The sequence below is a fragment of the Strigops habroptila genome, chromosome 2 (genome assembly GCF_004027225.2).
Source record: "Strigops habroptila isolate Jane chromosome 2, bStrHab1.2.pri, whole genome shotgun sequence".
NCBI lineage: Eukaryota > Metazoa > Chordata > Aves > Psittaciformes > Psittacidae > Strigops > Strigops habroptila.
This window is the reverse complement of record NC_044278.2, coordinates 18950257-18969516: the sequence shown is the minus strand read 5'-3', so window position 1 is coordinate 18969516 and position 19260 is coordinate 18950257. Positions and strand designations below refer to the sequence as shown.

Sequence of the window (19260 nt, the reverse complement as noted above, 5' to 3'; positions counted from 1 at the left end):
AAAAAGACACTTCTCACAACAACGAACAATGGGACATTGATAACCTTGCAGCTTAATTACAGATCCTATCTCAGTACTTCCATCTCTCTCCTTCCTCCCACCCCTCTCTTCAAGCAGACAAGGTTTTCTCTCAACAAGCTGATGACAGAATAATTTCTCCAGGTTGATTGTTTGCCCCACCTGGTCCTCTGGAGATCTCTATACAAGTAGAGAGAAGCAGATCAAAAGGCTGCAAGAAAAAGAGGCAGAGGATTGAAAAAATCTATCATAAAGATCCTGCTCAGGTTTCAGTCTGATGATGAAGAGGCTTGTAAAGTATTCTGAGACTTGTCAAATTTTCCCATCTAAAATCCAGACCTATTTTAAAAAGAATTTTCATAATGAATGTCTCTTTTTGCTCCGTCCACAGGCTCAGAGTATTTTCTGAAAAAGTTCTGCAGCACAGAGGAGTCAAACATTTGGTCACATGCAGGAGCACAGGATAGATGGAGTACAGCTGACTCAACAGCTACAGGGGATTTGGGTAAGTGCCCACCATGTCAGCCAATAGAACTTACTAAAATATTACTAAATATCAAATTATTTGTGACCTTTTAAAGAAAATTCTTACTTTATCTTACTTGTCAGACAAATTTAATCTCACTGGGAATTCTGAGTAGGAATAGTTTGTCAGGGAAGACGAATGCAAGGAATGGCTAATGAAAACATGAAAGCAAATTAGCATCCAGCTGTGAAAAGAGGTGTGTTTTTGTTTTTAGTTTTGAGGGTTTTTTTTTTTGTGTGGATCTTAGCTTTTACCTACGGGCACGCAGGCCAGATTCACAATATTAATGTGAGGGGAGAAGGTTACAAACCCTTGCAGTGCTGAAGCTATCAAACGTATGTCAAGCCCACTCATGTTGCTTTCAGAATGGAAACAATCAGTTGCTTGAAGGAGACAATGTTATCCAACTTGTGGTGTCAGTCAGGTTATTCCCACAATCACTGCATTGATGGAGGAAAATTTTGATAAGCAAGACTTCTTATCTGGCTCCGCTGTGACTGGATTACATGGGTTTGCTGATTGGTAATTACATTGTCTCCTGTCACAAAGGTGACAGGACTTAATAATTGCACCATCTTTGTTTATTTTTAAAGTAGGAATGATGACTATATTCTTGAATGAAGATAGTGGGGATTTGAAATCAAGTCTTCAGTTAAACTGATGAAGTGATACGGTCGAAATTGACATAGTTAATATAATTGCTTTGTGTACTGCGGGGGAAAACTTTATCATGGCCTAAGAGCAGCAGAAGATATGAGTGTTGGCCTTGCTTGCAAGCTTTTGATCAAAGAATGTTTTTACCAATGTGTTATGTTTTGTTTTCTTTCAGCTAGGTCTTGGGCAGTACCCCTCATTTGAAAATGACCTCAAACCTTCCTTTAAGTCTAAAATGGCGATTAGAGGAACTTGAAACATGGTGAAAGAAATATTCATAAGTGAATCTTTCTATTTCACAGTAGAAGTAATTTTTCTGTTTATTTTTTTTCTTTTAAAATATAAATCTGATAACAGTGTAAGTGCTCTCTGATTTCACAGCATCTATGAAATCTCTGATATTACATACTTCCTTAGACCAAGATATTAGCAGCATTATTTACTGCAAATTTGTTAAACTTGTAAGGATTAGATAAGGTTGTACTGTACTACAGCAGGATTCTACAGCTTTGCTGCTTGATTTCTGTTCCTAAAAGTAAGGAAATTGGAGTAATCATGATGGCATAAACACTTGCTGTTTTTTGACAGGGAAGTCTCATTTTACTGGTAACTTTCAAGCTCCAAACAAATGGCTGCAGTATAATCTACTTGCTAGTGACATCAAGCATTATTTAGTGAAGATTTATATTTATATTGCTCTCTTCTAAAGCATAAAAAGAGTAATGAAGTAGAATGATACTCATTTAGATCTTTATCTGCCCATGTGACTGCTGGGCTCTGGGGGGCAGGCAATAGGATTAAGAGCATCTCATCACTAGGTCAGTGTGTTAAAGGCAACTGAAGGCCATTAGCATGTGATGACTCTTCAGTGGCCTATATCAAATGATTTGATAGTCTCTGTAAATTTGCTCTCTGATGGAACCCCCATAATGATCAGTGGTCTGAGGAGGAAATCTGTAGACTGAACTGTGCATGTCTGGAGAATGAATTTCAGCCTAGGAACAACCTCTTTTTTCGAGGATTTAGGGACGCTCTTTGTACATTTCCCATTCAGGGGACTTGAAGTGACTATTGCTTTTGTGTTTCAGTCCAAGATGATCCTGGACTCGCATTAGTCTCGCAGTGATTTTGAAATTGCACTGTCTCCACTGAAAGTGAAAAAGGAACACAATGTAAAACAAAATCAGCAAAATCAGCCCATTTTTTCTCAGTATTGGATTAATTAGCCAATGTCTTAAGAACACTCTACTAGTATTCGATACAGATACTTATATATGTACTAGCCAGTTCGTAGGTGGGTGCAGCATGGCTGGTGGTTACCTGATGATCCTTGCTTTGTAATTGGGCTGTTTTAACTGTTAACTATAGATAGTCTATAAGTGAAAAGTGGAAAATCCAAAATAATTTATTTTTTACTTTTTATGATGTCAGACATGCAGTGGCTTTAATAGAAAATCTGTTTTCGGTAGGTTTATATTCTTGGCATTTCATCTTGAATCCAGTGAAGTTGCACTAAAGAATCTATCTTCTAACACACAAGATTAAAGAAATTAAAGAAATGCAGAGCTGAGTGGAAAAAGTTAAATTATGTGGATTTTAATGGTTAAAAGGAGGTCTTACTTTGTCAAGAACCTCCAAATTTGGGCTAGAATGATCTTTTTGGATCACTGCAATAATCTCAAAATTTTATATTGGATTTCCTTTCTTTTTAATTAGGTCTCTTGCTGATGTCAAAGTTTTTCTGATGTAGTCTGAAGAGCATGAATGAGAGGAGACTTTTTCCAAAATTCTTTAATTCTGGACCAAAGTTTTGACCATAAAGCACTTCCTTCAAACATGCTTTCCTCTCAATTCTGCTCTCACTGACAATATTCTGCATTCTTCATATCCGTACGAATGTCCTGTGGGAAACAGCGGAAACAGCTCATGCAGATTAGAAGAACAGAATAGAAATCTGTCTTTCCTGTGAGGCTTAGGAGATGTGAGTTTTGTGCGTTTTTATATCAGGAACATTAAACTTATTTGTGCTTTCACATTTAATTGAGGTATCTGGGAACCACAGCATCAGAAACATAATTACAAACAAAAACTTTAAATTTTTAACTGATCTATCAGATACATATTTAGGTACTTTCATTGTATGATATGATGGGCAAGATTTGGAAAATGCTATCATTTCCTTAGTTGGTTAAAATAAATTTCTGGAAAAGTTTTAGCGATATTTTCTGTGAAATGCAGGAAGAAAGATCTAAATATCCTACTGAAGTCATCTTTGTCGGACAGCAAAGCAAGTATTCTGGCAATGTTTAAAGTAAAATCTAACTGTTCCATTACTAAGCATAACTCCAGTAAAATTAATATAGAACAAGGTGGGTGGAAGGTGGTGCATTTGAAGAACATTAGTATTTCACTAGTGGATATAGGAAAAGCTAGAATAACTCTGATGTTTCGCACAGAATAACAGGTAAACAGTTTACTCCATGGCTTCAGCAGTCTTAAGTGAATAAGTTTAAATAGATTTAGTAAGTCAAGATCTCTGGCTTGTTCAACAAATAGTTGTTCAGTATTTTTATGCTTTAGTAACTGTATTTCCATAATAGCTTTTCTCCTTAGAAGAGAAGGTATTACACTACTTCATATAAATCTCTTGGAAATACTTAATATAGTCATATTCTTCATTTGATCACTGTTTCTCTTCTTACTTTGTAAATATGTAGTTAACTTAGTTTCTTTTCAGACCAGATTTCTTTTAATCTCAGTGCAGCCAAGGATTTGTTGTAGTGATGAAGACAGACATGCATACTGAAGTACAATGTTTAAAAGATTATTATGAATGTTTTGGAGTGTTTTTTTGGGTTTGATTTGGTTTTTTTGTGGGTTTTTTTGTGGTTTTTTTGGGGTTTTTAGTTTTGTTTTTTGTTTGTTTGTTTTTTTTCTTTACCAGCATATTCTCAGTATGGTACACCAATTAAATTTCCCTAGACTTTAGGCAGGCAAAAAACCAGCCTCAGCTGGAGTTTTTGCCTATCCAAGGCTATGAGATGAAGCACCAGATGGACCTATACTAGTGCGTATCTCTTTAAGCACACCTTTTGCCGATTTTATAGGTTGAAAAGCACAGCATGGCTGTAAGACTTCTATTGATTACCCAACATACATGTTTAATTCTCACTACCAGTAATAAGATTCACAAAAAAAGACTGAGCTGTGCCTTTGGGAACCAGATCTAGGTTTTCAAGCCTTTTGGTGTTCAACAGGGTTTAGAATGGTTATTTCATTTAAACTCATAAGCAGGCTATGGATTGTTTCCATATAAATGATTTATGGTCTTGAACTTCAGTTGCTGTGTAGCATGCTGGTGAAAATTTGAAGTCTTTGTATTTCACTAGTGATACTGATGATTTTGGTGTGGCTTCCTTTTGTGGAAATTAAACCAGAATTTTTTAAATTTTAGAGCCAAAGCAAAACCATTGTATATTGCTTTTAAAAAACTGGGCAAAAATTTGTTCCCCAGTCTCTCATTTTCTTTGGACAGTGTAGGCACCTGCTTGATTCACAGAACATCCTTGCATTTGAGACTTTAGCTATGATTTAGTCTTCATCATGTAAAGCTCCTGTTGGTTCTGGTGGAAGTTTGATTAAGGAGGGCTCCAAGCTTTGACCCAACATTTAATTACAAAGCTGATGTAATATGGAGCTAGTCCAGGACTCTTATTTTTAAATCTCAGTAATGGAGTGGAAATATGTGACTAGTGAATAAACATTCTAGGACCTAGTCATTCTAGGACCAAATAATTGATGCTGAAAGCGGTTTTATGCCTGGCTACGTGTGTCTCTCTTGCATAGTCCGCAACTGTTCTTTGCATTCTGAATAGCTATCAGAGAAATATATTAGCTTGCCTATATAAACCAAAACTATTTTTGGTGGGGAGAAAAAAAAAAATCAGCTGCTTTTCTACATTCTAGGGTGTACTGATCTCTATTCTTAGTTTTATTATTTCCTTATACATGTTAAATTATTACATTTGCTCTATGTCTGTGCTGTGTACCCTCAAATACTGTGATTCTGGGAACATACAGTCTATTCATAGGTTTAGCACTGTCATCAGCTTTAGTCCTCTGCTTAGGAAACTGCTGACCTTCAAGATACATGTGTGTGCCTCTGTGTATATATATTTGTCATCTGCAAATATACATACATGTGTGTGCATGTCTGCATATGTGAAATGGTGAGGTACGGGAACAGGTTGCCCAAAGAAGTGGTAAATGCTTCATCTCTGTCAGTGTTCAAAGCCAGGTTGGACAGAGCCTTGGGCGGCATGGTTTAGTGTGAGGTGTCCCTGCCCATGGCACGGGGGTTGGAACTAGATGATCCTAAGGTCCTTTCCAACCCTAACCATTCTATGATTCTATGTATTTTTTCAGCTTTGCAGGTTGCGCTTAGTGTCAGAAATGGAATGGCACTATAGAGTCTGAAATCAGAAATGTGTAAGAAAAGAAATGCTATGTTTCAAAGTCTCAGCCCCAAAGATCATCCACAAGCAGAGGGAAACTTTATAGTTGAAAAGTGTCTTAAAGTTCTTCACATCTCGGGTGCCCTTTTTTCTGTAACAATCCTTTTGAAAACAGGCAATTATCACTATTTGTTAAGCTTGTCTTCAAAACAGATACTGTAAAGTTCCAAGACCTATTTTATCTGTTTCAGAAGAGCCAAGTTGATGAAGTGGAGGGCAATAGTGAAAACGTGATCTGAATAATTTGCATGTACAAGTTAAGAGAAAGTTCCACTGAAGAACTTGAAGTAGAGAGGTAGTCTTCTGGTTTTGTTCACCAAGTTACTTTTAAGTGATAACAAATAATCCAATATGTGTCTAGAAACAAGAGGTTCTGGAAGACCTGACAGCAGTACAGTTAATGTATTCACAACTATTCACAACTTGAGTGCAGGTGCAGAAGCAAGTGTGGCAGTAAGACAAAGTAAACCAACAACACAAGGAGCTACTTTAGACATGTAAAACACATGTATGAAAACACATTTTTCACTAGCTTTGTTATGTACTTCTTGCATCTATAATTTTCTCTCAGAAGTTTTCATTTTTACTATTAACTGGGTTTTTAACTGCCACATCCTGTGAATGAAAACTAGAGAACAAGCAGTAAGATTATAGGATGTTCTCATAGAACACAGGATGAATATTTGATATAATACTTAGAATTCGGAACTGTCTCACAAATGAATTTCAATAAAAATATAGGGCTGAATCAGTGAATGCTGTTCACAATGGAAAATTTTTTAAGATCTTTTTAGAGAGGATAGGTAAAGAAGAGAAATTAATAATGGGTGGTAAGAGAGGAAAGAACAGGGAATCTAGATAGGCCAAACCACTGCTTCTCCATGAAACTAAATTCCTAAATTGACTGAAAATGGCTTTTGGTTAAATCATAAACATCTTTACTTTGAAATTTTGTGGGGGTTTTCTGACATGGTGAAGTTTGTGAAAAGAGGGGTAAGGGCTTTGTAAAATGGTAATGATTAAATTAAAAGACTGTGTGTTGCAACTTGAGCCTTTGTACTCTTCAATGATACACAGCACAGAACAGTAAGATGTGCAGGTGTGACTCAGTGCTGAATATATAGACAACTCTGGTTCAGCAGGGATTCATACCTTGACTACTTCTGAATTATGGAAGTTTACTCTAATTTTATTACCTTAGAATCTGGATATGCTGGGCTCCTTTTCCTTTTAATTGATTGTTTCAGAAATCTACATGAACTGTGGTCTCTGAAATAATTTAATTAACCACGCATGGTAGGTTTTTAAATCCCTGACTGTTTCTTTGTCTATACCTGGCCTTTAAAGCTGTTTTGTTCTAGTAATGCTTGAGACAGTTTTCATGTGAACTTCTGTTTGTGTAAACAGAAGTCCTACACATGGATTTTTCCCTCCACCCCCACATCAAGGGGAAAGAAAGGTTCCCTTGCTAAATAGAAAATACTAGACCTTGTTTGGAAGAGATCCTTAGGTGGATGAGTGGAGGCAGAAACATTTGCAAATAAAATTATGTAGATGATTATGACAGGATTTTGTAAGGTGATTTGGGTATTTTGGTGAATATAAACGCTGCACTATGAATGTCATAAACAAAACATGGTAAATCATGTAAACATTAAGATGCTTTAAAGATGAGATCTCAGAGATGAGATCTGAAGAACATAGAAGAGAAATCTTGATACATCGGTGAAACCTGGTATGGGTTTGTCAGTTAAGAGTTTCATAGATAGAAAGGATCACGTTTCATCATGAAAATCATCTTAACAGCCAAATATGTTTGCTACTAGACCAAAGAAGCTCTTTTTTATATATATATATATTTTTTTTTTTTAAAAAAAACACAGGAGCTGTATTATTTGCAAAAGGCTTAAAGAATTGCATACTAAGTTGAAGAAAAAAGGCAAATATCTTCTGCATGAATTTGACTCATGGGTTATAAATCACCCTATTCCTGACACTTGCATATTAACTTCCTTTTTTTTTTGTACATGGAATTTTAATTTCATATTCATGTACAGACAATAAGATTATGATGTTTCTGTCACTTTTGATAAGACTTCTATGCTGCTTAGACTAAATTTTCAGCAATATCAATATAGTACAATGACTTATACATTTGGGGAACTGAAGTTTTAGGAATTTCCATTGAGAAATAGATTGCCAGAGGCTTTTAAGAACAGGCTGGAAAAACAGGAATGGCTGCCTTGATTCCTGCTGGGGTGGGCAGATAGGTGAGGTTGGCCTCTCACAGTACTTTGTAGCCCTGTAATTCTCTTGAGAAATGAAAAATAATGCATGTTCTTAACTTATTTAACTGAAATCAGCAGTATTCAGCTCAGCTGGTCATGTGGATCTGCATGTTGATCCATATGCAGATGAGTCAATAGCCAGAAAGCAAGTCGGACATTATTGGTTGTGTTAAAATCAGTCTTGTTCTTAGCTAGAGAACTAATCCTATAAATACTTAATGTTTTAATTCAGCTTTGTTCCTTAGCAATCATCTCTCCTTTCTCTGAAACACAGCAGCAGAAGTTGTTTAATAATTAAAATTTTAGAATTTGTTGCAAGTTCTGCTTTTCATCTAAAATAATAGCTATAGCTTTGTCAGTGTCATCTTTCATTAAATTATTTTCAAACAATGTTTATTTGATAGCAAAAAATACTGTGGCAGTTAGAAAATTGGAGTCAGGTTTAGATCTTGGTAAATTGCCCTTGATTTATACCATTGTGATGGACATCAGAAACCAGCTCATGTACAACAGAACAGTAATAGCCACTTTATTGATATAACTGTTGTACAAGCAGAAGTCAGGCTCCAGTACACTGTAGAAATGCCAGTTTTCCAAAGGAAAAAATATTTCTTTCAAAATAAAGTATGAATTTTCGTAGTAAACAAACAAAACACCACCTTACTTCTCCATCTGAGAGTAATGGAGAAGGTGAGGAGATCATGAAAATATAGAAGTTTCATAGCAAGACAGAAAATTTATTTTCCCATGTTTTCACAATTCTTCATCAGCATTAGCTGTAAGTGCTGTCAACCTCCGCGAAAGTCTAATGGAAAAGGAGTAGAGGGTCAAAGAGTGCTTTCGTTTAGAGTTTTGTATCCATCTGAAACTGAAAGGAGGTTGCATTGTTGCCGTAGGTCACACTTTGAGGAAGTTGTGCAGAACTTGCTAGCAAAACTGCGTTTGGATATGATAGTAGAAGTTATACCTGACTTATAGAAAGCATGCAGGCTTAGCAGGAAGCTAGCATTTCCAATTTTCTGTATTTATTCCATGTACTTCCAAGCAGAATTACGCAGGGGTAAACAGCCAGACATTTGGACATGCCTTTGACTTTTTTGCTGTAGTTGGTTTGTTTGCTGACAAAAAGCACTTGGGAGTGTCTTCTATGGGTCTGTCTTTCAACACAAGCCTTTAAGTTCCAGGTTTGTGAACTCTGAGCCTGGTTTGAAAACTAGTGTAAGCCTTTCTATTAATTTGAGCAGACTTTAGCTCAGACTGCTGTGTAGCTATGAAAGGCCCAGTTAAGAGTGAGGGTTTGTCTCAAATATTCTCTCATGTGCTGTTGCCAGCTCTTCTCTGCAATGTGTATCAGCTACTTGCCATGACAGATATGGCAGCGTTAGCTGTGCTGCACTTGTGGAGTTTACGAATGTTCTTTGTCTATTTGGAGAAAGGTGGTGATCATCATCTCTGTGTCTGTAGTTTTAGAGAAAGCAAGACTCCTAAATCTTAGAATTGCTCAGTTTCTGTCTAGGCAAATGCATTGCTGCGTTGGAGGTCTACATTAGCGGAAATATTTTGTGAGATTCCAAAGTCTTATAAATAATAATAGATCAGTAACAGTTGGATTCATGGACAAGAAATCTCAATATTTTGGGATATTTTTGACAAAAGCATGAATCAGATTTTGTTTTTTGATTGTACTAAATACCACAGGTATTACACCTTGGAGTTTTCCTTCCAAGAGGAATAGTTACTCAAGACACTAGTAAGTCGTGTTCTGATCTCATGGTCTGTTTGCCAGATACAATTCAAGTACATGCAAGTCTGTGCCAAGTCTGTACATAAGCTCAATGCAATTGCATGTATGCTTCAAAGAACAGATTTTTGGCAAATATTTATGAACTGATTTTTATTCTAGGACCTTGAGTCTGAGAATTTTTCAGCAAGCCATTTATCTGTATGGTTTCAAGGACTTGGCTACAATAAAACTAATGTTCTAAGATGTCTTTCTCAAAGAATTTTTACACTGAAATGACCAAAAAAAAAAAAAAAAAAAAAAGAGCTGGTGGAGTTTAAATATTTAAGTGATCCTAATCTATTGATATATTTTAGGGATTTTTTTTTTTTTTTCCCCTTTTTCTTTTATATCACCCTTGAGTACCTTTTTTGCCCCAAGTGATGATTAGAAGATGTAGAACTTACTAGAAATTGCACATTACTCAGAAGTAGAGAAACAGGCCCTGTTGCCTGTGGCCTCTTTCGCATAAGCTTGTGAGCTTTATCCCCAGTCCTGTTCCTGGAGACCATCACCTCCCTAGTGGTTAAATGTCTGCAGTAAGCATCTTTAATGCAATGAACAGATGTATGTAATAACCATCTAATGTTTTGCTAGGTTTTGCAATGGAACAGGTGTGGTTACTGCTCCTTCTGATGATTAAAGTGCTTTCAGTGACTGCTCAGTTCAACGGATACAACTGTGATGCTAACCTCCATAGCAGGTTTCCTGGTAAGTGTTTAATAGACTTTTTTTCTAAGGGCTTTTTTATTGTCTTGGTTCAAAGCAGTGCTGATTTTTAAATACAGAGCTTTAAATCTGTCTGAAGCCTGGGGGTAGGACTCCGCATTACGTGAGTGTTAACTATCTTGGTGACAATGAAACTCCTCTAATGTTGTGCTTTGCTTTACTTCTTAATTGCACAATGGGTCAAATTCAGCCTAGTAGTAATGAATACAACTCCACTCACATCAGTGGGGTTTGACATGCTTTTGCCAGAGCTGTATCCTGTCCAAGAAATTCACCAGAAGTCGTGTTGTTGTAAAAATTCTCTACAGATTTAAGAGTCTGAAACCTCTAATTGTGTTTTCTTTCATGTTTTATCTGGGTAAGAGAATATTTTTATGTCCTTTTAGTGAAATTAAAAAAATCTATTTTTGAGCAAAATGAAGTTGATGGCAGAATTTATTGCTGCACTTCAATATTAAATGACATGTATCTATGTATTATGTACGCTCGTGCCTCTGAGAAAGTAGGATGGTGTTTTGGGGACAGCAGGTGTCCAGAGCTGTTAATACAGTGAGAAATAGAAAAGAAATTTCAGTCTTAGTAACATGTACCAGGGTTTACTCAGCTCAAGAGAGCTTTTACTCACTGTTACATTGCTTATCCTTCCTGCCTTGGTTGTTTCTTGGGCAGAATAATAATAATAATAATAATAATAAAGGCTGTGAACACTGGCTTGCTCACATTTTGAATTCTGAGATAACAATTGAACTGAACAGTATAGCGATGAACTCTCAATATAGTATTGCCCTGTAATACCATTCAATGTAGTTGCTTTCTGAATTATAATAGTTTTGACTTTTTATTGGTTTTTTTCCTAGGAAGGGTCAGCTCTCTTATTAAACTTAAGTCAACAGAAAGCCTACAGTCTGTTTATTGCATCCTGTGGTACCACCATACTGCTAGATGCTTTGTTGGCAGTGGATTTGATCCTTTTTCACTTAATGTGAATATGAAGAGCAGGGAAATAAAACATGCAAAGAAGATCAAATATGTTGTCCCCATCCCTAACAAAATCTCTGTTTAACTGAGTATTTCACAAACTGCTTCTATATTCCCCTTCTTAGGTAAAAGTTTTACAGGCTTGCTTCAAAAGTTTGGGTGAATTGTGCCCACCGTTCTCAAATCTAGCTTTTGTAGCTTTTCATGTAATTGTTTTTCTGTTTCAGGCTTCTTGAGAGGATTGCAGCAACTAGAGGGAAATTTAGATTCCTCTTTCTGTTCTTTTTAAATTTTTCCTGATAATTTTTTTGCACCAGTCCTGTGCCATGGTTTTATATTTGCAATGTGATACCTGTGAATTGAACACAGCTCTTACTGTGGGTGTTCAGGGGCCTTTTGGAGTTCTGCCTCATAAAAAAAAAAAAAAAAAAGGTCATATCAGATTCCATGTCTGCCAAATCTCAGGGACTTAAGGAGAAATCTGTTCAGGTCGCAAGTAAATGCTAATCACCCCACACTGCCCATAGATGCTGACAGTAGAGTCCTGCTCTTTCTTGTTTGTGAACTCGGGCAGGAAAGATTCAATGGTTGGAATTTAATTAACAGTCTTAGTGCTGATTTTGAGAGCTAGGAAAGAAAAATAATTCTGCATTTGAGATAGAGGTAGAAAACAGGAAACCCTTTTGTCCCAAAATTTGACAGATACTATTATCAGTATGCAAAAAGGAATGCCATGTAATGGGCTAGGGCTAGTGGAGCTGAGTGAAACTGCTGCAACTCTCTTTTCTGGGTTGAAGAACTCCAGAACACAGGTGAGAGAGCCTCTTCAGGGAGAAGGGAATCATTCTTGCTGCATTTGCTTCCCCAGTGCTTGATTCAGGTTGTGGCTTTGAGGGTGCTACCTTCACTGCCTTCAGAGTTCAAATGTAAGGGAAGTAGCCGCAGAAGTCAAAAATGAGAACGTTTCAAAACAAGTATCTCTCCACGCTAAGCTACTGCTCACAGAGCCAGGTTATGGATAGACTTTCTTCTTGGTCCATATTTGTTTCACACCAAGATTTTTCATTAACGTCAGCTGAAATTTCAAACATGGCATGGGAATGGCTTTCTTACTGAGGTCTGTGGTATGCAGATACCAGGGAAGCCATTGGGGTTTTGACTGCTCTTTTTCCTTTTTGTGAAGGATAGTTGTCTTCAGCAAAGATGAGAAACTAAGCCTTCCTAAAGGAACCTTGGAGCTCATCCATTTTTCATTTGTTTGTGTCTTTATCATTCATTGTTGAGGTGACTTCTTGCTTGGGGATGATGCTGCATAAATAGGAAGATAAATAATCAAGCAGGACTTCTGTTTCTGCAGTTTGCAGGTTTGTTTTTGGAGTGTAGGTATGGAATAGTCAGCAGGGATGAAGAAAAAAAGCCCATATTGGGTAGACTGAATATTCTGTGGTTTTTTTATACCAAAAGCTAGATGTGTTCTAGAGAGTATTTAATAAGGTTAGATCCTGTCATCCTTCAGAGAATTAATTGCAGAAAAAAGCTTTAGTTCTGCATTGCAGTAAAGCATAGCTTTTTAAAAAGGCTTTTGGAGGAGAGAACCATAGCAGTCTGGCTGTCTTCAGATTGGAAACAGTTTTGGTACAGGGGGCTCTTGCTGCAAGTACAGGCTGAGAACTTAGTAGAAGCTAAGAAAATATTACAGCTTTTTCACATACACTGTGCATTTTAATTCACTATCAAAGCAGCAATTTGATCAAAGAGGAGGCTCATACAGAGAAGCTGAGTTTGAACTGTACACGTCTTTGCACACCTCTTCTGGTGGAATGACTTGTTGACAAGAGTGTTTGTGGGAAATTTTTGTCCTCTGCAGATTTTTCACTGCCTGCTCTGGGGTGAGTCTTGGGAATGTGTAGAAGGGTACCAGAGCAGAAGCAGGCAGTGCAGCTGTCAGCATTTGGCTTGTGTTTTCATGTCCTTGATTCAAGATCAGTTCTGTTACTGCAGTATCTATGCAGCTCTTGAGCTTTACTCTGTTTTGAATGAGACACTCCTGTGCGTACTGTTGACTGTAGGTATCTTGTGTCATTTGAGTCAGAAGTCAAGCGGTTTGGCTGCATGCAAACTCTATGAAAAAGAGGTTGTTAACATTTAAAGTTCCATCAGCTGAGTGATCTAACCTTCAAGCCATTGCTTCTGCCTTACTCAGAAAACCAGAAGCTTTTAGTGCATGAATGCAATTATTTTTTTGTTTAAACTTATACATATATAAAGGGGAGGGCCATGAAGATGATCGGGGGCTGAAGCACCTCTCCTTTGAAGACAGCCTGAGAAAACTGGGGATGTTCAGCCTGGAGAAGAAAAGGCTTTGGGGAGACCTGATAGCATCTTTCCAGTACTTAAAGGGGACCTACAAGAAATCTGGAGAGGGGCTTTTTACTGGGGTGTGTACTGACAGGACAAGAGGGAATGGCTTCAAACTGAAAGAGGGTAGATATAGATATTAGGATAAAATTCTTCACTTTAAGAGTGGTGAGGCGCTGGCACAGGTTTCCCAGAGAAGTTGCGGGTGCCCCATCCCTGGCAGTGTTCAAGGCCAGGCTGGATGGGGCTTTGAGCAACCTCGTCTAGTGGAAGGTGTCCCTGCCCACGGCAGGGGGTTTGAAACTAGATGATCTTTAAGGTCCTTTCTGAGCCAAACCATTCTATGATATATAGGGGTAGTATTTATACCTTTCTAAATTGACAAGAAATGAGCTAGATGTTTAGTATTGAAAGAGACATTGGATCTGTTTGAATGTGCTTTCAGATTAATTTCTGAACAAATACTGTTGTTTTAATTCCAGAATGGACTAATTTGGCAACAGTACTTCCTTGTAAAGTAGTGGGCAGAAAAGGTTCTGTCTGAAAAGGCTGTTTATCCTCCTGTATAGTACAAATATTGTTTTTGTACTGTGTATGGTCTTGTTCCCCGTAGTGTCTAATGAGAATTTTGCAAGGAGTAATGGTACCTTAACAGGTAAAGTAATATCCTGCTTTTTAAAAGGGTTGAAGTGAGTTATAAAATTAACTGAGCTATTTTATATTATATCCTGCAATTTGTTACAATCTGTTTGCATTGGTTCAAGTAAGCGTAGCAGTGCACTTTGCCATTTGCCTTTTTGTACCATCCCCTCTTCCTTAGTATACCTATTAAATGGATCATAACAGTCCCCATGTAGTGAAAACCAAGGCATGCTTCTTCTTGACCTTTATATGTTATATTGGTGTAATTATGTATATGTACAAACCAGGAGAATTTCATGCCAAATCACTTAAACTCCTGCTTTGCCTCCAGTACCTTTTCTACCCAAATTTACACCCAGTGAGTAACATTTATCACCACATTAGTGCAGGACTGAGTTTAGCCTGTTATTTCCCGCACTTGATTGTTTTGGCTTTAAAGTCACCATTAAAGCTGTCTAAATTAAACTGCTTTTGCTCCTGTACTGTGGGGGAAGAGCTAGTTCATTATAATGAAGATTTCATTTCCTCTGTGTTGTGACAATGCAGTGAAACAATTCATTTCAGCAGGCTTAATGGTATAGTATTGACTGAAGTTGTTCTACAATTTTTAACAGCACTTAATCTTTAAGCAGGTGTAATAAATGAGTTGTTATATAAAGCAGTAATGTTTGTGTTTAATATGGTGCAGTATGTCTTCTTGTAAAGCACTAGGGGGAAAAAAAGAAATAGCCTCCCCCAATCATCTACAGGCAGGGAAGAGCTTATAGAAAAGCTATGTTACAGCTCTAAAGCAAAATGAACTGTTGCTTGTGCCTGTATCCTAACCTTATGCTTTTCCATTCAAGTACATAAGAATGTTCAGAACTTTCAAAAAATAGGTCAGGTTCATCCAAGACAGTTTTTTGCTGTTCAAATATTGATCAGTTGTAGCAACTGCTGTTTTCTAGGTCTTTCGTATTGTCATAATGTACAGAATGAAAGATTTCAAGATGTGTTGTAGTATCGATCGTTGTCTTTCAAAAGCCAACTGCTTTTTCATTAAAGCTAAACAATGGTTCTTAAAAAGCCCCCCAACTTTAAAGATATCATAATAAATTGCTCATACACTGTTGGTTATACCTCAAAGTCTGCACAGCCTGAGACTGTGGTTTCATACAAAATGGAGTCCAGACAGGCTCAGACAAACACACCTGACTTCCATGCTAGGGTGGGTTGGAATGCAGAGCTTGGCCTCCTCAGTTTCTCAAGATCACTGGGAATTTCTGTTCCAGAATTTAATTGGACTCCAAATATTTATCCACTTGCTGTTTTCCACTACGTTGCAGTTCTTTGTCTTATGAATATGCTACTAAATGATTTGCCAGGGAAATTTGAATTTATGTTTTTGTTGTGTGGTAGACTATTTTACTATACTGATTCTTGTTTTTTCTTTAGTGAAGCTGTAGAGTCAAATCTGTTTTTCGGAATAATGCTATTCTGACCTTTATACTCCAATATTTTGCCTTAACTGGGGTCTAAAAATTTATTTGATCAGAAGTTACAACAGTAGACTAACTGCTACAATAATTATATGGTGATAAGTTGAAATACATCATCTTACAATGTCTTTCCCTGTATTTTTCTCGCAGCTGAACGAGATATCAATGTTTTCTGTGGAGTACAGACAATTACTATGAAGATAAATTTTTGCACAGTTCTTTTCTCTGGCTATTCTGAGACAGATCTGGCACTGAATGGGAAACATGGGGATGCCCACTGCAGGGGTTTCATCAATAACAACACCTTTCCAGCAGTGGTCATTTTCATCATCAATCTGAGTACTTTGGAATCCTGTGGAAACACTCTAGTGGTAAGACAAAGTTGAAGTGAAATTGTGTCATGGCTGTTTATGAATAGAATCAAGTGAATGGCCTTAACAGCATTGTATTTCTTACAGATAATGTTTACTTTGTCTTGCCCAGTTAGCAATATATTGCATACATCAAAAAAATCTAGAGAAAGTTCAGTAATTTGTAATCATGATTAGTAATGGGAAAATGTGGTGGGACGCATGTTTGTCTTCTGATTAGAAAGTGTACCTGAAGGCAACTATCCAATCAATTCCTCAACCATCGAGTGATCCATCTGTCAAATCCATGCCTCTCCAGTTTAGAGACAAGGAGGTTGTGCAAGACAGTGTCAAATGCTTTGTACAAGTCCAGGTAGATGATGTCAGTTGCTCTTCCTTCACCAAAGCTATAACCCTGTTGTAGAAGGCCACCAAATTAGTCAGGCATGATTTTCCCTTAGTGAAGCCATGCTGACTGTCACCAATCACCTCATCATGTTCTGTGTGTCTTAGCATAGTTTCTAGGAGGATCTGCTTCATCATCTTGCCGGGCACAGAGGTGAGACTAGGCAGCCTGTAGTTCTCCGAGTCTTCCTTTATTTCCTCTATTTAAAAATGGGGGTTATATTTCCCCTTTCCTGGTCAGTGGGAACTTCACTGGGCTGCCGTGACTTCTCAAATATGATGGATAGTGATTTAGCCATCTTAGTTCATCTTTGTACAGCTAATGACTAATCTTTCCAGAACTGGAACCAGGAGCTGACTTGGAAGTCTGTTTTGTACCACTATAATTTCATTATTCAGTAAAGCTATCTCACTTGGAATGGGGAGAGAGGGACTCATGAGGTCTCAAACCTTCTAAACCAAGGAGAAGAGTTGTACCGTTTGTGTATATCATACTGTGCAACCAGTGATGACTACGAATAATTTACAAAAACAAGTGTAAAAATGTATTATTTCTAAGGCTTATATTCTATCTGGAATTCATACTTGTATTTGATGATACCTGTCAGTTTTTATAACAAACCCCCTCTTTTGTCGCTAATAACTTTGCACAACTGGGCTGGAATGTCCAGTATGGTCTGTGACCTATTTGCCTCAGGTTTTCTTTTAAGGTTTCAACAAAAACTGCTCACCAAGTTCAAGATTCTCTTTGGCCATTTTCCCTGAAAAGCTGTAGCACCTCCATGACTTGCAGTAGAATAATTTGCCAGGAATAAAGTTCCTGCTGTTCCCATTGAGTTGATTGTACTGTAAATTCCCTGAACTTCATATTTAAGTATAATTGTAAAAGCTTGATATTTTAAGAGAAAGAAAGAAAGAAACAAAACGCCACAAACCCAAAACAAACAGAACCAAAACCTGGTCCCGATATTTGGAATCCAAATAATTGGGCTGCCAAAGGGAGGACAAAGGAAGCAGGGCACTGCACCAACACTGCTCCTTCAACACCTTTCTCATCTGGGACACCCATTCGGCTGGAGGACATCAGCTACAGCTCCACGATGCCATGCAAATTAGGGTTAGGGATAGGGTTTGGGTTCTGAGAACCAAAAGGCCTACAGCTGCAGTGATGTTGGTGCTGCCAAAGGTATGCTAAGAAGGGCAGGGCACTACACCAACATTGCTCCATCAACACCTTTCTCATTTAGGACACCCGTTTGGCTGGGGGACGTCAGCTTCAGCTCCCGGATGCCATGCAAATTAGGGTTAGGGTTAGCGTTGAGAGAGCCACAAAGCCTACAGACTCAGAGATACTAGGGCTGAAGAAGGCATGCCAAGGGGAGCACGGCATTGCACCAACATTGCTCCTTCAACACCTCTCCCATATGGGACACCCATTTGGCTGGAGGACGTCAGCCTCAGCTCCACAATGTCATGCAAATTAGGATTAGGGTTAGGGATGGGGTTAGGTTTAAAAGAGTCACAAAGCCTACAGCTCCTGGGATACTAGGACTAAAAAAAGGCAGGCCAAATGGAGTACTGCACCAACATTGCTCCTTCAACACCTTTCTCGTCTGGGACATCCATTCAGCTGGAGGATGTCAGTCTCACACTTTGATGGTAGGTAAATTAGGTTTTGGGTTAGGGTTAGATGTAAGAGATCCACAAAGACTGCAGCTCCCGTGATACTAGGGCTGAAAAAGGCATGCCAAGGGGAGCACGGCACTGCACCAACGTCGCTCCTTCAACACCTATCTCGTCTGAGATGCCCATTCGGCTGGAGGACGTCAGCCTCAGCGCCATGATGACATGCAAATTTGTGTTTGGTTTAGGGTTAGGATTATTTTTAAGAGAGCCAGAAAGTCCATGGGTCTAGGTTTACCGGTGCGTGAAAATGCATGCCGAAGGGAGCACGGCGCTGCACCAACATTGCTCCTTGAACAACTTACTTTTCTGGGACACCCATTCGACTGGAGGATGTCTGTGTACCCTCCAAAATGCCATGGAAATTAGGGTAGGGTTATCGTTGAGAGAGCCACAAAGCCTACAGCTGCCGGGATACTACGGCTGAAAAATGTATGCCAAGGGGAGTACGGCAGTGCACCGACATTGCTGTTTCAGCTTTTTTCTCATCTGGGACACCCATTCAGCTGGAGGATGTCAGTCTCAGCTTCATGATGCCAAGCAAATTACTGTTGAGGCCAGGGTTAAGTTTTAGAGAGCCACAAACGTACACCTTAAGGGATACTGTGGCTGCCCAATGCACGTCAAGGGGAGCACAGCACTGCACCGACATTGCTCCTTCAGCTTTTTTGTCATCTGGGACACCCAGTCGGCTGGAGGACATCAGCCTCCGGTCCATGATGCCATTCAAATAAGAGTTTGGTTTAGGGGTTTTTTTAGTGTTTAGAGAGCCACAAGGCCTGGAGCTGCAGGGATTTTGGTGCTGCCAAAGGCATGCCAAGTGGAGCACAGCAAAAATATTTGACAGGCTGAGAAAG

At 38.3% G+C, this 19260-nt stretch overlaps 1 protein-coding gene across 1 annotated transcript in view; it reads left to right on the top strand.

Moving 5' to 3' along the window:
* The first annotated feature begins 415 nt into the window (after window positions 1-415).
* LOC115603964 (zona pellucida-like domain-containing protein 1) overlaps window positions 416-19260 on the top strand; it is a 33118-nt gene continuing 14273 nt past the window's right edge. The window contains exons 1-3 of the mRNA XM_030476527.1: window positions 416-523; window positions 10378-10491; window positions 16116-16336. Of these exons, the coding sequence (XP_030332387.1) occupies window positions 10386-10491; window positions 16116-16336 (327 nt within the window). The 5' untranslated portion in view covers window positions 416-523; window positions 10378-10385. The remainder of the gene's footprint in view (window positions 524-10377; window positions 10492-16115; window positions 16337-19260) is intronic.